Below are 21,296 nucleotides of genomic sequence, written 5' to 3' on the forward strand. Positions count from 1 at the left end.
CATAGTCAGGAACATAGCAAATGGTCAGTAGGCAGGCAGCAAGGAGAAAGGTCAGGTAACAGAGCAAAGGATCAGATACACAGCAAGGCAATAACAGGAATGCTTTCTCTCCGGCTCAAGGCAACAAAGATCCGACAGGGAAGTGAGGAGGGTGGAGAAATTTATCAATGAGCCACAGGTGAATTACACTAATGAGTGAACTGGCCCTTTAAATCTTAAAGCACCAGCATGCACGCATCCTAGGGGACGGAAACACGCGTGTCGGAGCGGAGAGAGGCAGAGGCGGGGGCAGGAGAAACCCCCGGTGAGTGACGGACTGGGGCTCGCATGTGGGCACGTCTCGAGATGCGAGTCCCAGCCCCGTCGGCAGCAGCAGGTAACGGGACCATGCACTCACGGCCAGCGTGTGCGGCCGGAGCGCATAACGTAACAGTGACTTCACTATAGAATGTGAGCTTGTATAGTTCTTAGAGATGAGATCCAGGCCTCAGATTTATTTTGTCTATGTTACTTACTTGCGTTCTCTAACAGCCCTTTTATTGTATAAAATTAAGATTTCTATTAAATGAATGGGACCCTGTTCGTGTAAATGCTTTGACTCAGAAGCCTAAAATACATCTACTCTATTATTTACTATGTATTCATACATGTCCTGTTATTATTATTACTGTCACAGATAATAAATGAAATTATTTATGTATTATAATTATATAACATCATCAATATAGTATTTTCTTTTAGTTTATATGTTAGTAATATTTGTATGATTGGATATATTTATTTTCCTTACATTTGGAACAATACCTGGTTGCAATGTATATTATATACATCACAACCAGGTATTGTTCCAAATAACACACTAAAATGATCAAGACCCCTTACTTAGTTGCGTCTATATTCATTGATATAGCCCCTACACTGCTATGTTACTTTTAGTATTGTCTAATGTGGGAAATAGGGGGCTTTGTTTATACAATTGGTCTGGGATAAGGCTATGTACGCTGCTTTTGTACAGTTTTTAAGGGTGTAATAGTAAAAACCTGCCTGTACCCTGTTTCACTACTCTGTAGAATGTGTGGCTTCTGTTTGGATATCTTTCTTTTCCTTATACTTGGTTGCAATGTATATTATTGGGGGTAATATTTTCCTAAATCTTTGTCATGTATTCAGTACCTAAAGCACTTATAGAGCGGTGTAAAATAACTGTAACTTTAAGTTGTGAACTTTGAGAATATCATGGTTTACAAAGAACGAAAACAAAACTCAGAATGCTCTAAAGGAAAACATAGTAACAGTTTGTAAGGTTGAAAAAAGACGAGAGTCCATCGAGTTCAACCTAGAGACACGATATTAGGTGGTGGTATTAATATTATGCAATGTACGATACTATAAATGATTTTTGTTAGATCCCACACTAAAATAATTCAAGAGCCCTTACATAGAGGTATCTATATTCATTGATATAGCCCCTACATACACAGCTATGTTACTTTTAGGAGTGTCTAATGTGAGAAATATGGGCATAGCCTGTTGGAAAATGCTTTGTTTATACAGATTGGTTTGGATATATTTATTTTCCTTACATTTGGAACAATACCTGGTTGCAATGTATATTATTGAGGGTAATATTTTCCTAAATCTTTGTCATGTATACAGTACCTAAATCACTTCTAGAGCAGTGTAAAATAACTGTAACTGTAAGTTGTGAACTTTGAGAATATCATGGTTTACAAAGAAAGAAAAACAAAACCCAGAATGCTCCATGTTATGCCAGCGCTCCAGCCGGACTTGCCGGCCGTGAGCGCTCTCTGTCCCCGCTGTTGGCTGGGCTGAGATTTGCATTGCGGGACGCGCCCGCATGTGAATCTCAGCCCATCATTCACTATCCTCGGTGTCTGCTTCCTGGTGTTCCTGCAGCCCTGGCGCGTGCCTCCGCCTTCTAGGGCACGCGTGCGCCGGAGCTCTTACTCTTAGAGGGCCAGTACCCAATTAATTAAAGTGCCTGCACCTGTCCCCTGGTCCATAAGTATCTGCTCCTCCCTGGTTTCCCTGCCGGATCTTTGGTTGTCTTAGCCATTGTGAAGTCCTGTGTCCCAGTTACTGTGTCTCTGTTCCTAGCTTACGTCCTATCCTGTACCTGTGTTCCTGCCCTGACCTGCTGCCATCCTGCCCCATCCTGCCAGTCTCCTTCTGTACCATGCCACCCCCCCAGCTACCTGTGTGGATGAGTCGTGCCAGGGGTTACGACCTGGGTGCCACCTGCCGCAGCAAGACCATCGTGCTTTAGGCTTTGCGGCGGGCTCTGGTGAAAACCAGTGGCACCTTAGACTCCACTCCCTGGCATGACTCAAGTCTCCATCCACACAGGCCCAGAGGATCCACCACCTGCCATGATTCCTAACACTCCAAAGGTTGATAAAAGACAAGAGGCCGTCGAGTTCAACCTAGAGACAAAATATTAGGCAGTGGTATTAATATTATGGCTGATGGGACAGAATATTAGTTTTATTAATATTATAGCTGCTGGGACACAATAGTTGTTATTAATTTAATGGCTGATGCGTCACAATATTAGGCATTGTTATTCATTTTATGGCTGATGGGTCATTAATACTTAAATCTAACATATACACACTTTTCAGTGTATTCTTTGATTAAAAATCACCTGAAAAGATGTTAGCAGAATAGTTTCTATGTAAATATTTATGTTACGCCTAGCGCTCCGGGTCCCCGCTCCTCCCCGGAGCGCTTACGGCGTCTCTCTCTCCGCAGCGCCCCGGTCGGTCCCGCTGACCGGGAGCGCTGCACTGTCATGGCCGTCGGGGATGCGATTCGCACAGCGGGACGCGCCCGCTCGCGAATCGCATCCCAGGTCACTTACCCGTTCCGGTCCCCTGCTGTCATGTGCTGGCGCGCGCGGCTCCGCTCTCTAGGGCGCGCGCGCGCCAGCTCCCTGAGACTTAAAGGGCCAGTGCACCAATGATTGGTGCCTGGCCCAATTAGCTTAATTGGCTTCCACCTGCTCCCAGACTATATCTGATCTCTGCCCCTGCACTCCCCTGCCGGATCTTGTTGCCTTAGAGCCTAGTGAAAGCGTTACTGTGTTTGTCCATACTGTGTACTTGACCTCCTGCTATTACCTTATTGACTACGATCCTTGCTGCCTGCCCCAACCTTCTGCTACGTCCGACCTTGCTTCTGTCTACTCCCTTGTACCGCGCCTATCTTCAGCAGTCAGAGAGGTTGAGCCGTTGCTAGTGGATACGACCTGGTCACTACCGCCGCAGCAAGACCTTCCCGCTTTGCGGCGGGCTCTGGTGAACACCAGTAGTGACTTAGAACCGGTCCACTAGCACGGTCCACGTCAATCCCTCTCTGGCACAGAGGATCCACCTCCTGCCAGCCGGCATCGTGACAGTAGATCCGGCCATGGATCCCGCTGAGGTTCCCCTGCCAGCTATCTCTGATCTCACCACGGTGGTCGCCCAGCAATCCCGACAGATCGCCCATCTAACCCACCAGCTGTCGGAAGTGTCCACCATGGTGCAGCAACTTCAGTCGCAACTTCTGCCTCTGCTACAGCAGCAACCATCTCCTCCGCCAGCTCCTGCACCCCTTCCGCAGCGAGTGGCCACTCCTAGCCTCCGCCTGTCCCTGCCGGACAAATTTGATGGGGACTCTAAGTTTTGCCGTGGCTTTCTTTCGCAATGTTCCCTGCACTTGGAGATGATGTCGGACCAGTTTCCTACTGAAAGGTCTAAGGTGGCTTTCGTAGTCAGCCTTCTGTCTGGAAAAGCCCTGTCATGGGCCACACCGCTCTGGGACCGCGATGACCCCGTCACTGCCTCTGTACACTCCTTCTTCTCGGAAATTCGAAGTGTCTTTGAGGAACCTGCCCGAGCCTCTTCTGCTGAGACTGCCCTGCTGAACCTGGTCCAGGGTAATTCTTCCGTTGGCGAGTACGCCATACAATTCCGTACTCTTGCTTCTGAACTATCCTGGAATAATGAGGCCCTCTGCGCGACCTTTAAAAAAGGCCTATCCAGCAACATTAAAGATGTTCTGGCCGCACGAGAAATTCCTGCTAACCTGCATGAACTCATTCATCTAGCCACTCGCATTGACATGCGTTTTTCTGAGAGACATCAAGAGCTCCGCCAGGAAAAAGACTTAGATCTCTGGGCACCTCTCCCACAGTCTCCGTTGCAATCTACGCCTAGGCCTCCCGCCGAGGAGGCCATGCAAGTGGATCGGTCTCGCCTGACCCAGGAGGAGAGGAATCGCCGTAGGGAAGAAAATCTTTGTCTGTACTGTGCCAGTACCGAACATTTCTTGGTGGATTGCCCTATCCGTCCTCCACGTCTGGGAGACGCACGCTCGCACCCAGCTCTCGTGGGTGTGGCGTCTCTTGATTCAAAGTCGGCTTCTCCACGTCTCACGGTGCCCGTGCGGATTTCTCCTTCAGCCTACTCCTCCCTCTCAGCCGTGGCCTGCCTGGACTCTGGTGCCTCTGGGAATTTTATTCGGGAGTCCTTGGTGAATAAATTCCGCATCCCGGTGACCCGTCTCGTCAAGCCACTCTACATTTCCGCGGTCAACGGAGTCAGGTTGGATTGCACCGTGCGTTACCGCACGGAGCCCCTCCTAATGTGCATCGGACCTCATCACGAAAAAATTGAGTTTTTGGTCCTCTCCAATTGCACTTCCGAAATTCTCCTTGGACTACCCTGGCTTCAACACCATTCCCCAACCCTGGATTGGTCCACAGGGGAGATCAAGAGCTGGGGTACCTCTTGTTTCAAGGACTGCCTTAAACCGGTTCCCAGTACTCCCTGCCGTGACCCTGTGGTTCCCCCTGTATCCGGTCTCCCTAAGGTCTTTATGGACTCTGCCTGCCATAAGAAGTGCCTCTCCCCCCCTCCCAGTCCAGTCAGGCAAGCCTCGGTGCCTCCTCATGGCCCCCGTCCTGGTGTCACACTGCCCCGTGCCAGGCCTCGCCCTCTGCCCTCCCTCCCCATTCCCACTCCTGCTGTACTGCCTGCCGTTGAGGAATCCCTCCATTCTTTCCCGGTGTCCTCATCCCAGGGGAGGCAGTTACCGGACAAAGAGAAGGGGAGACCTAAGGGGGGGTACTGTTACGCCTAGCGCTCCGGGTCCCCGCTCCTCCCCGGAGCGCTTACGGCGTCTCTCTCTCCGCAGCGCCCCGGTCGGTCCCGCTGACCGGGAGCGCTGCACTGTCATGGCCGTCGGGGATGCGATTCGCACAGCGGGACGCGCCCGCTCGCGAATCGCATCCCAGGTCACTTACCCGTTCCGGTCCCCTGCTGTCATGTGCTGGCGCGCGCGGCTCCGCTCTCTAGGGCGCTCGCGCCAGCTCCCTGAGACTTAAAGGGCCAGTGCACCAATGATTGGTGCCTGGCCCAATTAGCTTAATTGGCTTCCACCTGCTCCCAGACTATATCTGATCTCTGCCCCTGCACTCCCCTGCCGGATCTTGTTGCCTTAGAGCCTAGTGAAAGCGTTACTGTGTTTGTCCATACTGTGTACTTGACCTCCTGCTATTACCTTATTGACTACGATCCTTGCTGCCTGCCCCGACCTTCTGCTACGTCCGACCTTGCTTCTGTCTACTCCCTTGTACCGCGCCTATCTTCAGCAGTCAGAGAGGTTGAGCCGTTGCTAGTGGATACGACCTGGTCACTACCGCTGCAGCAAGACCATCCCGCTTTGCGGCGGGCTCTGGTGAACACCAGTAGTGACTTAGAACCGGTCCACTAGCACGGTCCACGCCAATCCCTCTCTGGCACAGAGGATCCACCTCCTGCCAGCCGGCATCGTGACAATTTATCTTCCATATACACATGGAAGAATTTAGACTAGAATCCATATAATTACATACAGCTATCGTTTATGCCCTTCACTCTGCTACAGCTCTTTATTCCTGTAAATTGTATTTAACCTTACAAATGTACAAAAGAAAACATCTTGTTCTATGAAATTTTTTGATATATGTTTTAAAAACTATATAAAATGCATTTATCCCTACAAATGTAGAAACACTCAAACTGCTGGAATGCATTTAACTTCCATTTGGGAAACTATGTGTAATGTCAGTGAATGTGGGAGAAAAGGGGGTGGGGGGGGGGGGGCAAAGATATGCAGGCTTTGACATGGGGCTATAAGTTTATTGAAATTTTTCCCCCATTGCACCCCATCCATTTTACTATGAAATGTATACCATGGCATATTGCTGTTATACTATGAGCCCCATGCTATAATTAACAATAGCTGGAATGTATTTAACTGACAGTCAAGAGACTTTGAGCCTGTGGGAATTTTTTGTGAGAGGTACTATTTTGGTATATGTTTTAATAACTATATAAAATGTATTTATCCCTATAAAGGTAGAAACAATTCTTTGAAACGTGTTTAAATATATGATTACTTCTATTAATAAAGCTTTCTAAAATGATACAATACTGGCTGTTTTTTTTTACTATAAGACATTCTGCTACGCAGACTTGTCGGGACCTGTTTACATATTACTTGGGTTGGGGGGGCTACACACTATAAGTATTCACATCCATTTAGGAGACTACATGAGTGAATGTGAAAGAAACAGGGGCGAAGCTATGCAGGGAATGGTGCATTCTGCTATGCAGACTTGTCACGACATGTTTACATATTACTCAGGGGGCCGCACACTATAAACATTCACATTCATTTAGGAGACTAAATGCGTGAATGTGTGAGAAAGGGTGGGCAAAGCTATGTAGGGAAGGGGGCATGGCCTAGTGATGGGTAGGAGGCATGGCCTAGTGATGATCTGTTAGAAAAGGGGGCATTGCACCTATCACTTTACTTCCGATGGGCGGTTTGACAAAAGGTATCCCCCAGAAAAGGGGGCGTGGCACCCGTCACTTTACTTCCGGTGGGGGGTTTGACCAAAGGTATCCCCCCTCACTACTAATGTAGACTAAAAAAAACACTACAGTGCCTTAGTGTCCTCAGTTTCTGTGTGGTAATACAACTCTAAATTCATGTCAGTGGAGCTGATTTGCAATGCCACACACAACCTGAGGACAAGAGTGGTGCTATTTCTGCAAGAAAGCAGCTATCTTTTTTTCATGCCAGATAATTCCTTTAGTCCTAAATAAGTACACTAGACACCAGGTTTGGTCCATTTCCTGAACATATATTTTCTCTGAAAAGTGTGGCCTACAAAATAAAAATACACATTTGGAAACAAACCAAATGTAGTCACTAGCAGAGAAGAGAGCACAATGGAGATCAAAACTGCTTTAAAAAAACTATACGCGATACATTACAAGAACAGCAATTAATATTTTCCTGTTCGCTCAAAGCAAACATCTGGTCCCTGCATGAAGCAAAACTTTGCATTCAATCATTAACCTCTTCCCCCGAAAGCAATTTCTGGCAGATTTTATAACTCTTCGTCTTCTAAGAGCCATCATTTTTTTTTTCCATCTACAGAGCCACATGAGGGCTGGATTTTTGGAAGACCATTTGTACCTTTTTAAAATCACCATTGATTTTACCCTAAAATGTACTGGGAAACCGAAAAAAAAGGTATTTGTGGGCTGACACTGAAAAAGAACCCTGCAATTTACAAAATTATGATGGATTTCGTTCTTATACCATTCACCTGGAGTAAAACTCATGTTATCTTTATCCTGCATGTCCCTACAATTACAGTGAAACCCATTTTATATCATTTTTGTAATTTTTTTTACTTCTTTACAAAAACTCAAACTTAAAGGGGTACTCTGCCCCTAGACATCTTATCCCCTATCCAAAGGATAGGGGATAAGATGTTAGATCGCCGCGGTGCCGCTGCTGGGGAGCCCCGGGATTCCAGCTGCGGCACTGCACTATCATTACAGCACAGAGCGAGTTCGCTCTGTGCGTAATGACGGGCGATACAGGGGACGGAGCCGCGTGACGTCATGGCTCCGCCCCTCGTGACATCACGGCCCATCCCCTTAATGCAAGTCTATGGCAGGGGGCTTGACGACCGCCGCGCCCCCTCCCATAGACTTGTATTGAAAGGGGCGGGCTGTGACATCACGAGGGGCGGAGCCGTGACGTAACGATGCTCCGGCCCCTGTATTACACGTCATTACGTGCAGAGCGAACTCGTTTTGTGCTGTAATGATAGCGCAGTGCTGCAGCGGGGATCCCGGGGATCCCCAGCAGCGGCACCGTGGTGATCAGACATCTTATCCCCTAACCTTTGGATAGAGGATAAGATGTTTAGGGGCGGAGTACCCCTTTAAGCAAAATATATACATAAAAATGTTTTGAATCACCATATACTGATTCATATAATCTCTTTTTTAAATCTACGGTGATATCTGAGGGCTCGTTCGGTGATCTGAAGTTTTTATTGTTGTTACCGTTTTGGGGTAGATAAGACTTTTTAATAATTAGTAAAATACAAAACATATGTATGATATGCTTCGTACTTTACTAATTATTAAAAAGTCTTATCTACCCCAAAATGGTAGCAACAGTAAAAACTTCAGATCCCCGAACCAGCCCTCAAATATCACCCTAGATTAAAAAATCTCACCGGTCGCTTCTTTACTGGCGGTCCCCAAATGCTGACGAAGCGCCAAGAGGCATGATACGGTCATCTGAACTTCCCCATTAACATTGATCTCCTCCCTGCTTCCATATGAAGATGACAGCATTCGGTGACAGCCAGTAAAGAAGCGATCGGGTGAGTGCTCCATATGATATGTTTCGGATTTTACTACTGTCAATGGACTATACTCTCCACGTAGAGCACCACTGAAGGTCCTTAAGAATTGAGTGATTAATGCATCCTATGTGTTTGGTAACTCAGTACTATTGCAGGAATATTAGCAGTGCCAGTTTGTTTTTCTCTTGGGTGGTATAATACTTTTAAATTAAATTTTTATTCAATTTTTTATGGAACATGATATGACAAAAACAAAACAAAAAAAACAGCATTTGGTATTTTTCTTTATCTACACTTAACCATAATTTTCATTACTTATAATTATTATTTAAATGGGGCGGGTGCAGCTGTGCTTGGGGAGAAGATGGCTAGAAGGGTGGAGGAGTGTTTAAACTAGGTACTGGGGGGGGGGGGGGGGAGCCTACAACATAGAGGGGGAAGATAGTGTAGATAGAGAGTGGGGACTTATTAATGTATCTGGGGGTGGTGCGGAGGGAGGGGTTAGAATAGTTAATAGGGATAGGCTTCAAAGGAAGAAAAACCATATGCCATTGAATTGCATGTTGACTAATGCCAGAAGTCTGACCAATAAAACTGAGGAACTGGAGTGGATGATATCTGAGGAGGATTATGACATAGTGGGTATAACAGAGACTTGGTTGGACGATACCTGTGACTGGGAGGTCAACATACAGGGTTATAGTCTATTCAGGAAGGATCAGACAAAACGGAAAGCAGGAGGAGTTTGTCTTTATGTAAAGTCAAGGCCGCACTGCAGGAGGATATACGGGAGGGAAATGATAATGTAGAGTCATTATGGGTAGAAATATATGGAGATAAAAATAATAAAATTCTGATAGGGGTTTGCTATAAGTCACCAAACATAATGGAAGAAGCAGAAGATCAATTAATGAAGCAAATAAACAAGGCAGAAAATCAGAATGAGGTGACAAATCGCCAGGTCCAGATGGCATATATCCCCGTGTTCTAAAGGAATTAAGTACTGTAATAGACAGACCCCTATTTTTAATATTAATGGACTCTATAGTAACAGGGACTGTTCCCCAGGACTGGCGGATGGCAAATGTTGTGCCAATATTTAAAAAGGGGACAAAAGATGACCGCAGAAATTATAGGACTGTTAGTTTAACCTCTGTTGTATGTAAATTGTTTGATGGTTTTCTAAGAGATGCTATTTTGGAGTATATTGATAAAAATAAATGTATGACACCATATCAGCATGGCTTTATGAGGGATCGGTCCTGTCAAACTAACCTGATCAGCTTTTATGAGGAGGTGAGCTCCAGACTGGACCAAGGGGAATAGCTGGATGTCGCATACCTGGATTTTTACAAAGCATTTGATATGGTGCCACATAAACGGTTGGTGCATTAAATGAGAAGGATTGGGCTGGGGGAGAATGTGTGTAAGTGGGTAAGTAACTGGCTCAGTAATAGGAAACAGAGGGTGGTTATTAATGGTACCTATTCTGATTGGGTGACTGTTACTAATGGGGTACCACAGGGGTCAGTCTTGGGTCCTGTTCTATTTAATATATTTATTAATGACCTTGTTGAGGGGGTGAATAGTAAAGTAGCAATCTTTGCAGATGATACTAAACTCTGTAATACGGTAAACACAATAGAGGACAGGGCACTGTTACAAATGCATCTGGATAGGTTGGAGGTTTGGGCTGGGAAGTGGCAGATGAGGTTTAACACTGATAAATGTAAGGTACTGCACATGGGGAGGAAAAATCGGGGCTGGGATTATGTATTAAATGGGAGCACACTTGGGACGTCTGACGTGGAAAAGGACTTGGGAGTTTTAGTTAACAGTAAATTTAGCTGTAGTGACCAGTGTCGGGCAGCTGTTGTCAACGCAAATAAAATCATGGGGTGCATCAATAGGGGCATAGATGCCCACGACAAGGAAATAATTCTATCGCTGTACAAATGACTAGTCAGACCACACATAGAATACTGTGAACAAGAAAGATATAGTGGAGCTGGAGAGGGTTCAAAGACGGGCAACCAGAGTAATATGGGGAATGGGAGGACTACAGTACCCAGAAAGATTATCAGAATTAGGGTTATTTAGTTTAGAAAAAAAGAAGGCTTAGGGGTGACCTAATAACTATGTATAAATATATCAGGGGACAGTACAGAGATCTCTTCCATGATCTATTTATACCCAGGACTGTATCTATAACAAGGGGGCCTCCTCTACATCTAAAGGAAAGAAGGTTTCTACACCAGCACAGACGGGGGTTCTTTACTGTAAGAGCAGTGAGACTGTGGAATTCTCTCCCGGAGGAGGTGGTCATGGTGAACTCTGTAAAAGAATTTAGAAGGGGTCTGGATGCATTTTTGGAGAGTAAGAACATTGCTGGTTATGTATATTAGATTTATAGGGACAGAACATTGACCCAGGGATTTATTCTGACTGCCATACTTGGAGCCGGGAAGGAATTTTAACCTCTAGTATGAGTTTTTTTTGCCTTCCCCTGGATAAACTCAGTAGGGACTCATTAGGGATATAGGTTGAAATTGATGGACTCTGGTCTTTTTTTTTTAACCTTATAAACTATGTTACTATGTTATTTATAATTATTAATATTTATTACATTATTTAAATTTCATTATTATTCTAATATTTTTTAATACACTTCTGCACACAGTGATACCAAATATGTTTTTTTTTTTTTTTTGTTAACATTTTTTTTTTGACATTTTTTCATGGGGGTATCTTTTTATACAAATGCTTTAACTTTTTTTTTTCATATGCAATTACTAGATTGCATAAACTAATCAAGTATTTTAGGTTCCTTCCGCTCTCCCCAATATTTGAATTAATGTAGTAGTCCCCCTGTAAGTAAATAAAGATAAGTGCATATAAAAAAAACTTTATTCTACATTAGAAAATTGCATTTCTAGAATTATGTTTTAACATCTGTAACATTTTTATTAAAAGATGCCTTGACAAATGCTAAGAATTGCCTTACCTGTACTCAAACGCATCAGGACGAATGATCTCCATGGTGTGTGATGGGCCGTGCAGATTGACAACAAAGACCTTCACTTCAGGAATCGGTTGTCCAGCCTATAAGTGTTGAATACAATATCTGGTGACTGAATAGGGAAGATGCTTACTATACATAACATAATCTGTGAACTTAACTATGCCGTAATACACACTAAGTATATTGACTGTAGGTATTGTAGCCTTTACCCCTGCTGCTTTAAACACCTGGATTCAGAAAAAAAATCAGTATATACCTACCTTTGTATATGTGGTTATAATTCTTGCTGGAGTTTTGTATACCCTCTATGTAGTCCCATTCAAGTAAATGGGATATTGCTGCAGTAACGTACATCGCCACCACCAAAGCTATGTTAACACATAGTATTTGCTCAGTATTTTTAACCAAAACCAGGAGTGGAGCCAACACAGAAAAAGGTGCAAATCTTTCCATTTGAGATTTTTCTGTGTTGGTTCTACTCCTGGTTTTATTTAAAATTACAGAGCAAAATGTTGACCGAAATACTATGTGTGAATTAGCCCTATAGTATGACAAAGTCCGACTAAGATTTCACCAGATTTATTTCAGTGACTCAGGCTGTTAAAAAATCTGGTACATCTTACACTGTCTATTCTAAGTCTGCACCACCTTTTAGGTGGTATAGTTAACAGCAAGAATATTTTGGTGCACAATATTGATTTGTTGGTGCAAATTAAAGCCCTGTACCACAGCTTTTGAAAAAAAAATTGATGCACATTGCATAAACAAGGTAAAATTCATTTTCACACAATCTGGCTCAAATTATTACCATGAAATACAGTGAGCTCAGTAAGCAATCTTAGGTTGAGAATAGGTAGCCCCCATATGTACAGGGCAAGACAACAGAGATTGTATAGTGCATATGATTGCTTTCTGTAATCTTGCTTCATTTTAAGCTAACAAAATAAAAGGCATTCCCACTAGTATGTACTGATATTCTTTGCAAACACATTCTTTGAAGCAATGTATGTCAGTACTGATGTGCATTACAGTGGGGATCAAAAGTTTGGGCACCCCAGGTAAAAATTTGTATTAATGTGCATAAAGAAGCCAAGGAAAGATGGAAAAATCTCCAAAAGGCATCAAATTACAGATTAGACATTTTTATAATATGTCAACAAAAGTTAGATCTTATTTTCATAATTTACACTTTCAAAATAACAGAAAACAAAAAAAATGGCATCTGCAAAAGTTTGGGCAACCTGCAGAGTTAATATCTTCTACTGCCCCCTTTGGCAAGTATCACAGCTTGTAAACGCTTTTTATAGCAAGCCAAGAGTCTTTCAATTCTTGTTTGAGGTATTTTTGCCCATTCTTCCTTACAAAAGTCTTCCTGTTCTTTGAGATTTCTGGGCTGTCTGTCACGCACTGCTCTTTTAAGTTCTATCCAAAGATTTTCAATTATGTTGAGGTCAGGAGATTGTGAAGGCCATGGCAAAACCTTCAGTTTACGCCTCTTGATGTAATCCCCCGTAGATTTCAAGGTGTGTTTAGGATCATTATCCATTTGTAGAAGCCATCCTCTCTTTGACTTCAGCTTTTTCACAGATGGCATCAAGTTAGCATCCAAAATTTGCTGAAATTTTGTTGAATCCATTTTTCCTTCTACTCGTTCCCTGTGCCACTGGCTGCAATACAACCCTAAAGCATGATTGATCCACCCCATGCTTAACAGTTGGACAGTGGTTCTTTTCATTAAATTCTGTTCCCCTTCTCCAAATGCACCTTTGCTCATTCCGGCCAAAAAGTTAAATTTTAACTTCATCGGTCCACAGAACTTGTTTCCAAAATGCATCAGGCTTGTCTATATGTTCATTTGCAAAGTTCAAATGCTGATTTTTGTGGTGAGGACGTAGAAGAGGTTTTCTTCTGATGACTCTTCCATGAAGACCATATTTGTACAAGTATCTCTTTATAGTGGAATAGTGTACCACAACTCCAGTGTCTGCCAGATGTTTCTGGAGGGATTGTGCAGTCAAACGTGGGTTTTGAATTGTTTTTCTCACAATCCCGTGAGCTGTTCTGTCTGATATTTTTCTTGGTCTTCCAGATCTTGCTTTAACTTCCACTGTTCCTGATGACTGCCATTTCTTAATTACATTCCAAACAGAGGATATTGGCATCTGATAACGTTTTGCTATCTTCTTATAGCCTTCTCTAGCTTTGTGAGCGTAAACTATTTTCAGTTTCAGATTTCTAGACAACTGCTTAGAAGAACCCATGGTGCTGATCGTTGGGGCAAGGTTAGATGAGTCTGGGCATTTATAACCTTTGAGATTGACATCAACTGGTCTTCCCAGATGATGATTGAGAACAATCCATGACACTGGCAGGTCTCAGCTTTGCAAAAGGGGCAGTGCATGCTATAAATTCTGCAGGGTGCCCAAACTTTTGCAGATGCCATTTTATTGTTTTCTGTTATTTTGAAAGTGTAAATGATGGAAATAAAATCTAACTTTTGTAGACATATTATAAGAATGTCTAATCTGTAATTTGATACCTTTTGGAGATTTTTCCATCTTTCCTTGGCTTCTTTATGCACATTAATACAAATTTTTACCTGGGGTGCCCAAACTTTTGATCCCCACTGTATTACCCAGGAATTGGCAAGAAAGTTAATGTTTCTTCTGAGAATTTCTCCAGTGCTATAAACTTCATAAAAGTAATAATCCAGCAAATGGATCACTTTAATAATAAAAAAAACAATTCTCAAATAAATGCCAATGACAGGCATGATTTTTATTCGGTTGTATTCTTGGGATGGTAGAAACATAGAATGTGTCGGCAGATAAGAACCATTTGGCCCATCTAGTCTGCCCAATAATCTGAATACTATGAATAGTCCCTGGCCCTACCTTAGTCCTTGGCCCTATCAGGAGTTCAGATTTAACAATTTCACTAGATAATATGAGCTATTTCTTTATGGAACTGATGGGAGTGATGTGTGATACTGTCTGCACCAAGTTGAAGAAGTGTCTAATGGTTTTTTGATGGATCAAGTACAGCAATTATGGGGCACATAATGTTCTACTTATTAATTAAATGGGCACTGTCACAAATGATCGGTCAAGGTCTGAGTGTCTGACCCCAGACCGATCACTAGAAAGAACTGGAAGAAGAGTGCACTAAGCAAGACAAACTTCCAATGTATTCCTATGCAATTGTCTTGGTCAGTTGTGATTTTCTCCCAGATCTATTTAGCACTCAGACCCTTAGACAAGAATTACAACTTTTGATGTGTCTTTAGGACATGTCAAAAGTTTTTTTTAAGCAACAGGTACGCTTTAAATGGGTATTCCAGGATTTTTTAAAGTGACCTCACACTTACAAACAAGGAATTCTGGGACTTGTAGTTGGGGGGAAGGAACTTCAACAGGAAATAGCTAGTCAACAAAAATAAATCAGCAGCGTTATAGTAAACTCACAACATAGCCATTTAACCCCAAGACAAGCAAGAATCCTTCCTAAGCATGTCCTTTAGTGTCTGCCAGGTACGTACTAAAATCACCTTATGGTGGATAACCCATTTAAGGTTACCAAGGGTATTGTATTGGTGGGAGGGCCTAGACGCATACAAAGATATAACCCTTAAAATATATGTGTACATTTTAAATAGCAAACCTATTATAGGGAAATGCAACACCAATTTCCTTAGATATATTTATATACTTGCAAGTATTAGCATGTAATGATTATGTATTGTGTCTACTGAGTTGACAGGTAAAATGCTGCAGAGAGTTCCTGCTGTGTTTTTATGATGACAATGGCCCAGATTTATTAGACTGTGTGAGAGAAAAAATTGAGTGATTTTCCCACAGCAACCAATCACAGCTCAGCTTTCACTTTACCAGAGCTTGTTAGCTGAGCTGTGATTGGCTGCTCTGAGAAAATCACAACATTTTTTCTCTCACACAGTTTGATAAATCTGGGCCAATCTCTCTTGTAAAATGAGCTAAACCAATGGCAAGCATAGTCGTGATGTTTATTTAGTGTACGGCTGCATTCACACCACGTTTTCGCAATACAGTTCCCGTATACGTTTTCAATGTGAAAACCGTACGGAACCGTATTGAAAACCGTATGTGTCATATACCATGGCAAAATATGTATCCATGTTGCAGGGTGATTGTTGTCATTTGTGATATTTGTCCTGTAAAATGTCCATTTGTATGTACATCTTGTAAATTCAATTACCCTTACCTGTGAGTTTAGCATTTCAACAATAATTAATTCTCTTTGATCAGGGCACCATGGAGCCTACATGTCTATCCAGCCTGGGTATAGGTGTGACTAATCCTAGCAGGGGGTTCATTAACACAGCTGCTCTATGACAGGAAAGGTAACACCATTTTAGCCAGCAAGGCACCAGCCTGGGTGTCAATAGATGAAAGAGATGTATGAAGTTGACCCAATTGGAAAATCCTATATTTTTCCATATTAAATATGGGGGTCAGGGAAGTGCCCTATTATATATGGTTGGATTCTCCATCATATTACCTTTAAAATTAGTCCTCACATGACCCTTGTGTGTTGATCCCTGCCCGATCTGCCCGCACTGGTAAACTGTACACAATAAGGGGGTCATGCGATACATACTTTTTATGATTATTTTCGGTCTAGTGTAGACAAATAGTGATTTTAGAGATAACCCTTCCACCCGCACGTCTCGGTTCGTGACAGCATGCATTGACTCTCCATTGAAAACCGTATGCCAAAAGATGCATCAGGTTGTGTCTGTTTTGCATCCTGTATGGTTTTGTCAGTTTTTTTTTAAAACTAAACTGTATTAAACGTATACGTTTTTTTTAAAACATGGGAGTAAATGGGAACCATACAGAACCGTATGTGTATAAGGTTCCATCCGGTTTTCACCATATGGTTTTTGACTTTGCAGTTTTTTTCTTGGAATTTCAATCAAACAAGTGAAACTTTATTCAAAATGTAGTGAAAAGTTAAAACGTATACGTTTTTTCTTACAAAACGGATGCAACCGGACATCATTTTGCCAACCATATATAGTTTTTAACTGTATACGGGTTGAAATTTGTACACACGTTTTGATACAGTTTAGTCAGGTTTTGAGGAATCAGTTTTTCATCAAAAACCTGAGACGGAAACTGTATTGCAAAAACGTGGTGTGAATGCAGCCTAAGTTTACCTTTCCTTACCTTAGTGTAAGTTTATAAGTGTATATGTGCAAGAAAAACTAGATGTACTCCGTGAAGGGTGACTTCTCCAGATGGCATGCTTCAGCACCTTTGTTGCTATAAAGAGTTTTATAAATACATTTTTTTTTATTTTTAAAACAAAATCATTTTTAAAATTGACTGGTGCCAGAAAGTTAAACAGATTTGTAAATTACTTCTATTCTTATTCCTTCCAGTACTTATCAGCTGCTGTATACTACAGAGGAAGTTGTGTAGTTCTTTTCTGTCTGACCACAGTGCTATCTGCTGACATCTCTGTCTGTGTCAGGAACTGTTGAGAGCAGGAGAGGTTTGCTATGGGGATTTGCTTTTACTGTGGACAGTTCCTGATATGGACAGAGGTGTCAGCAGAGAACACTGTGGTCAGACAGAAAAGAACAACTCAATTTCCTTTAGAACATACAGCAGCTGATAAGTACTGGAAGGGCTACAAATTTTTAATTGGCCCCACCAGTTTCATTAGTATGTTGAACCACAATTCAAAAGCAATGTCTAATTTTTTTTTTCCAGTAAATTTTTATTCATTATTACTTTTGTCAAGTTATTTCAGGGAGCATTGTGGGGTTTCCCGTCTTTATCTGAAGGACACCAGCAATTTTGCCTTGTCTGTGTATCCTATAAAAATATAAACCAAGGACAACCCAAACAACAATTCATATCCCACTAATATTGTGTGTCATTAAAGGAGTACTCCAGGATATGAAACTTATCTGCTATCCTAAGGAAACCTTTTTTTTTTTTTGCAATGAATTACATGACCCAGTATATGCTTTTTGAATTTCCATTTTGTTTGCAGCCTTTGTTCAATACAAACATCAAGTTAATTTCATGATTAGGGCTCGGTTCACACTTAGTACTTTGGTCAATGTGATGGACTGACCAGGGACCTCTCAGTGTCCTCCTCCGCCAAGAGCAACTTCTCCTTCCAGACGACAAGCCCCAGCATACCACAAGCAATATCCCTAGGCAGAACTAGAGATTATTGCATCCTCGTACCCAAAGAACCAGGCAACACCTGTCTTCAGGTATAAAAATCAATCTCTCTTTATTGGGGAACAATTTTCAAAACTCTTCACATCCAAAATTTTGGCGCGAAAAAGTTTACATCAGACAGTGTTTTTCATGAGAATTATTCAAGGTTTATTCTAGTCACACCAGTTTTGCAAAAGTGGGCGTGGTTATGTAAATGTCATGTTTTACATGATATTTTAAAAAGGGTGAGAGTCCAGTTTACATAAAAAACTGTCACACATATTTTTGCTTGTGAAGAAATCACAGAAATGGTTATTTTTTTTTTCTTTTTGTTTAGCTTTTTCTTTAGTTATTTTTTTTTTGGAAAAGGTGTTATTTAAAAAGTACCTGTCACCAAATAAAACTTTTAATATAGTGTTCCTTGTGTAATTAACAGACACTTTCCCATTCATTTGCATTTAAAATTATCAACATAAATATCAGAAAATTATCAGAAAAAAATGGTCACTTGGTGGCTCTGTTCTGTTCCCTGTCACAATTAGTACAGTGAGTTTGGTCTCCTCATGGCCTGGTTGGAGACCAAACTCAGGAACGGATTCTGCTGGGGATTCAGACGCTGAGTGCACTGAAGGTACAAAAGGTTCATATGGTCTGTGTAGATACTGAATGGATGAGTAGAGCCTTCGAGTAGGTGACACCATTGATCCAAGGTGAGCTTAATGGCCAATAGTTCACAATCTCCAATGGAATAATTCCTCTCAACAGACAAAAAGGTCTTGGAGAAAAAAACACAAGTCACGGTTTTACCAACAGAGGTCTTTTGGGTAAGAATAGCTCCAGCTGCTACCATAGAGGCATCTACTTCGAGGAAGAAGTTTTTTTCTAGGTCAGGTCTTGATAAAACTGGAGCAGAGGCAAACGCCGATTTCAATCAGGAGAAGTTTTTTTCGGCCTCAGGAGGCCAGGATTTGGGGTCACTGTTCTTCTTAATAAGAGCCAATATCAGAGCAACCAAGGAGTAGAAGTGTGGAATAAACTGCCGATAATAATTGGCAAACCCCAGAAAGCATTGTATAGCACGTAGGCCAGAAGGTCGAGGCCAGTTAAGAACCAAACACAACTTATCAGGGTCCATTTGGAGGCCTTGATTGGAGACTATATTTCCAAGAAATGGAAGACTTGTCTTCTAGAAGAGGCATTTCTCAAGTTTTGTCTAGAGACGATTGTCCCTTAGGCGTCGTAGGACCTGTCGCACATGTGTGCGATGAAGCTCCAAGTTGGGTGAGAAGATCAGGATATCATCCAGATACACCATGACACGTGTAGAGAAGATCACAGAAGATGTAATTGACAAATTCTTGGAAAATGGCTGGGGCGTTACAGAGACCAAATGGTATCACAAGGTACTCGAGGTGCCCATCACGTGTATTAAAGGCCGTCTTCCATTTGTCTCCTTCCCGAATTCTGATGAGGTTGTATGCTCTTCACAGGTCCAACTTGGAGAAAACCTTGGCACCCCACAGGCGATCAAAGAGCTCAGAAATCAAAGGTAAGGGGTACCAGTTTTTGATTGTGATCTTATTAAGTCCTTGGTAATCAATACAAGGATGGAGAGACCCGTCCTTCTTTTCTACAAAGAAGAATCCAGCACCAGCAGGGGATGAGGACTTCCGGGTGAAGCCCTTCTGGAGATTCTCCTTTATGTATTGTGCCATGGCTTGCGTTTCAGGAACTTACAAGGGATTGATTCTTCCCCGAAGAGGCGTAGTCCCTGGCAGAAGGTCAATCGGGCAATCATAAGGCCGATGTGGAGGAAGACTCTCAGCCTGCTTTTCACAGAAGACATCAGAATAGTCCTGATAAGGAAGAGGAAGACCTGGCAGGGAAGGAGATGGCAAGACACTCTTGGGTAGTGGAGTCGCCAGACAGTGGTTCTGGCAGTGGGATCCCCAGCGGGTGATCTCACCAGTTTGTCAGTCTAGAGCCGGGGTGTGATGTTGTAGCCAAAGGAGACCGAGATGAAGCTCTAAAGTGAGGAAGCACACAGAACTCGATCTTCTCCTTGTGAAAAACTCCTCCTTGCAACAAAAGTGGTTCAGTGCGTTATTGTATCGCACAGTTAAGGCATTCTCCGTTGATGGAGGAAATGTACAAAGGCTTAACGAGCCGTGTGACCGGGAGATGGTATTCATGGACCAGGGATTTGATAAAGTTTCCAGCAGATCCTGAAACCAGGAAGGCTGTGGCGTGGAATGATGCTCCGATAAGGATATAGACTTGAACCAGTAAGGTCAGTTGAGGAGAGGTGGAATTCACACTTAGGGACGCCTCTCCCCCATTTCCTAGGTGCGTGCATTTCCCGAACATGGAGGTCGCAAAGGACAATCTTTGAGGAAATGCTCCGGGCTGGCACAGTAGAGACACAAATTTTCATTTAGTCGGCAGAACCTCTCCTGCAGGATTAGACGGCATGATCAACCTGTGTAGCTTTTTCTGCTGAGGGCAAAGAAGGTGGTTGAGGTGGCCGCTGAAACACAGGTGCCAAACGGAATGGATGACGTGTCCGAACTGGTTCACGTTCTTTGCGAAGTTCCTCCTGCCTCTTGGCAAATTGCACATCTATTCGAGTGAATAACTGAATGAGGTCACTCAGGGAAGTTGGAGGATCCCGTGCAGCGGGAGCATCCTTCACTCTACTGGAAAGTCCTTTTTAAAGGTAGCACACAGGGCCTCATCATTCCCAGCCAATTCACAGGCAAGGGTGCGGAACTGGAACGCCTAGTCACCAACAGTAGAGTCCCCTTGGCGAAGGTTTAAAATTGCGGTTTCGGCCGAGGAGGCCCGTGCAGGCTCCTCCAAAAACACTGCTGAAAGCTGAGAGGAAGGCTTGCAAGTTGGAAGATACAGGATCAATTTGGGCCAAGAGAGGAGTAGCCAGGGCTTTCCCAGAGAGTAGACTGACCACAAATGCCACCTTAGCTCGCTCAGTGGGGAACTGGCCAGTAATTCCAGATGCATTGAACACTGAGTCACAAACCCTCTGCACAATTTTGGATCTCCTTCATACCTGGTCGGCAGGGACAGACGTAGCTTGGAGCCGACGGAGACCATGGAAGCTGCAGACACCGAAGGAGCCACAGGAACAGGTTGAGGCTGCTTCAGCTGTTGAACAGAGAGGAGCTGATGCATCATGGCGGATAATTGATTCAACTGTTGTGCTTGATGAGCTAGCTGCTGCGACTGTTGAGCTACGACGGTGGTGAGGTCAGCCATGTTAGGCAAAGGAACCTCAGCGGGATCCATGGCCGGATCTTACTGTAACGGCAGTGGT

General features: G+C 43.1%; 1 protein-coding gene across 4 annotated transcripts in view; it reads right to left on the reverse strand.

Moving 5' to 3' along the window:
- LOC130358644 (inactive dipeptidyl peptidase 10-like) overlaps positions 1–21,296 on the reverse strand; it is a 186,529-nt gene that overhangs the window by 71,546 nt on the left and 93,687 nt on the right. For all 4 annotated transcript variants that reach the window (XR_008889594.1, XM_056562173.1, XM_056562172.1 and 1 more), the window contains one exon: positions 11,730–11,827. Coding sequence is in view for 3 of the 4 variants with exons in the window: in XM_056562173.1 (XP_056418148.1) it covers positions 11,730–11,827 (98 nt within the window). In the remaining variant the exon portion in view is untranslated. The remainder of the gene's footprint in view (positions 1–11,729; positions 11,828–21,296) is intronic.

The sequence above is a fragment of the Hyla sarda genome, chromosome 2, assembly GCF_029499605.1.
Source record: "Hyla sarda isolate aHylSar1 chromosome 2, aHylSar1.hap1, whole genome shotgun sequence".
Classification (NCBI taxonomy): Eukaryota; Metazoa; Chordata; class Amphibia; order Anura; family Hylidae; genus Hyla; species Hyla sarda.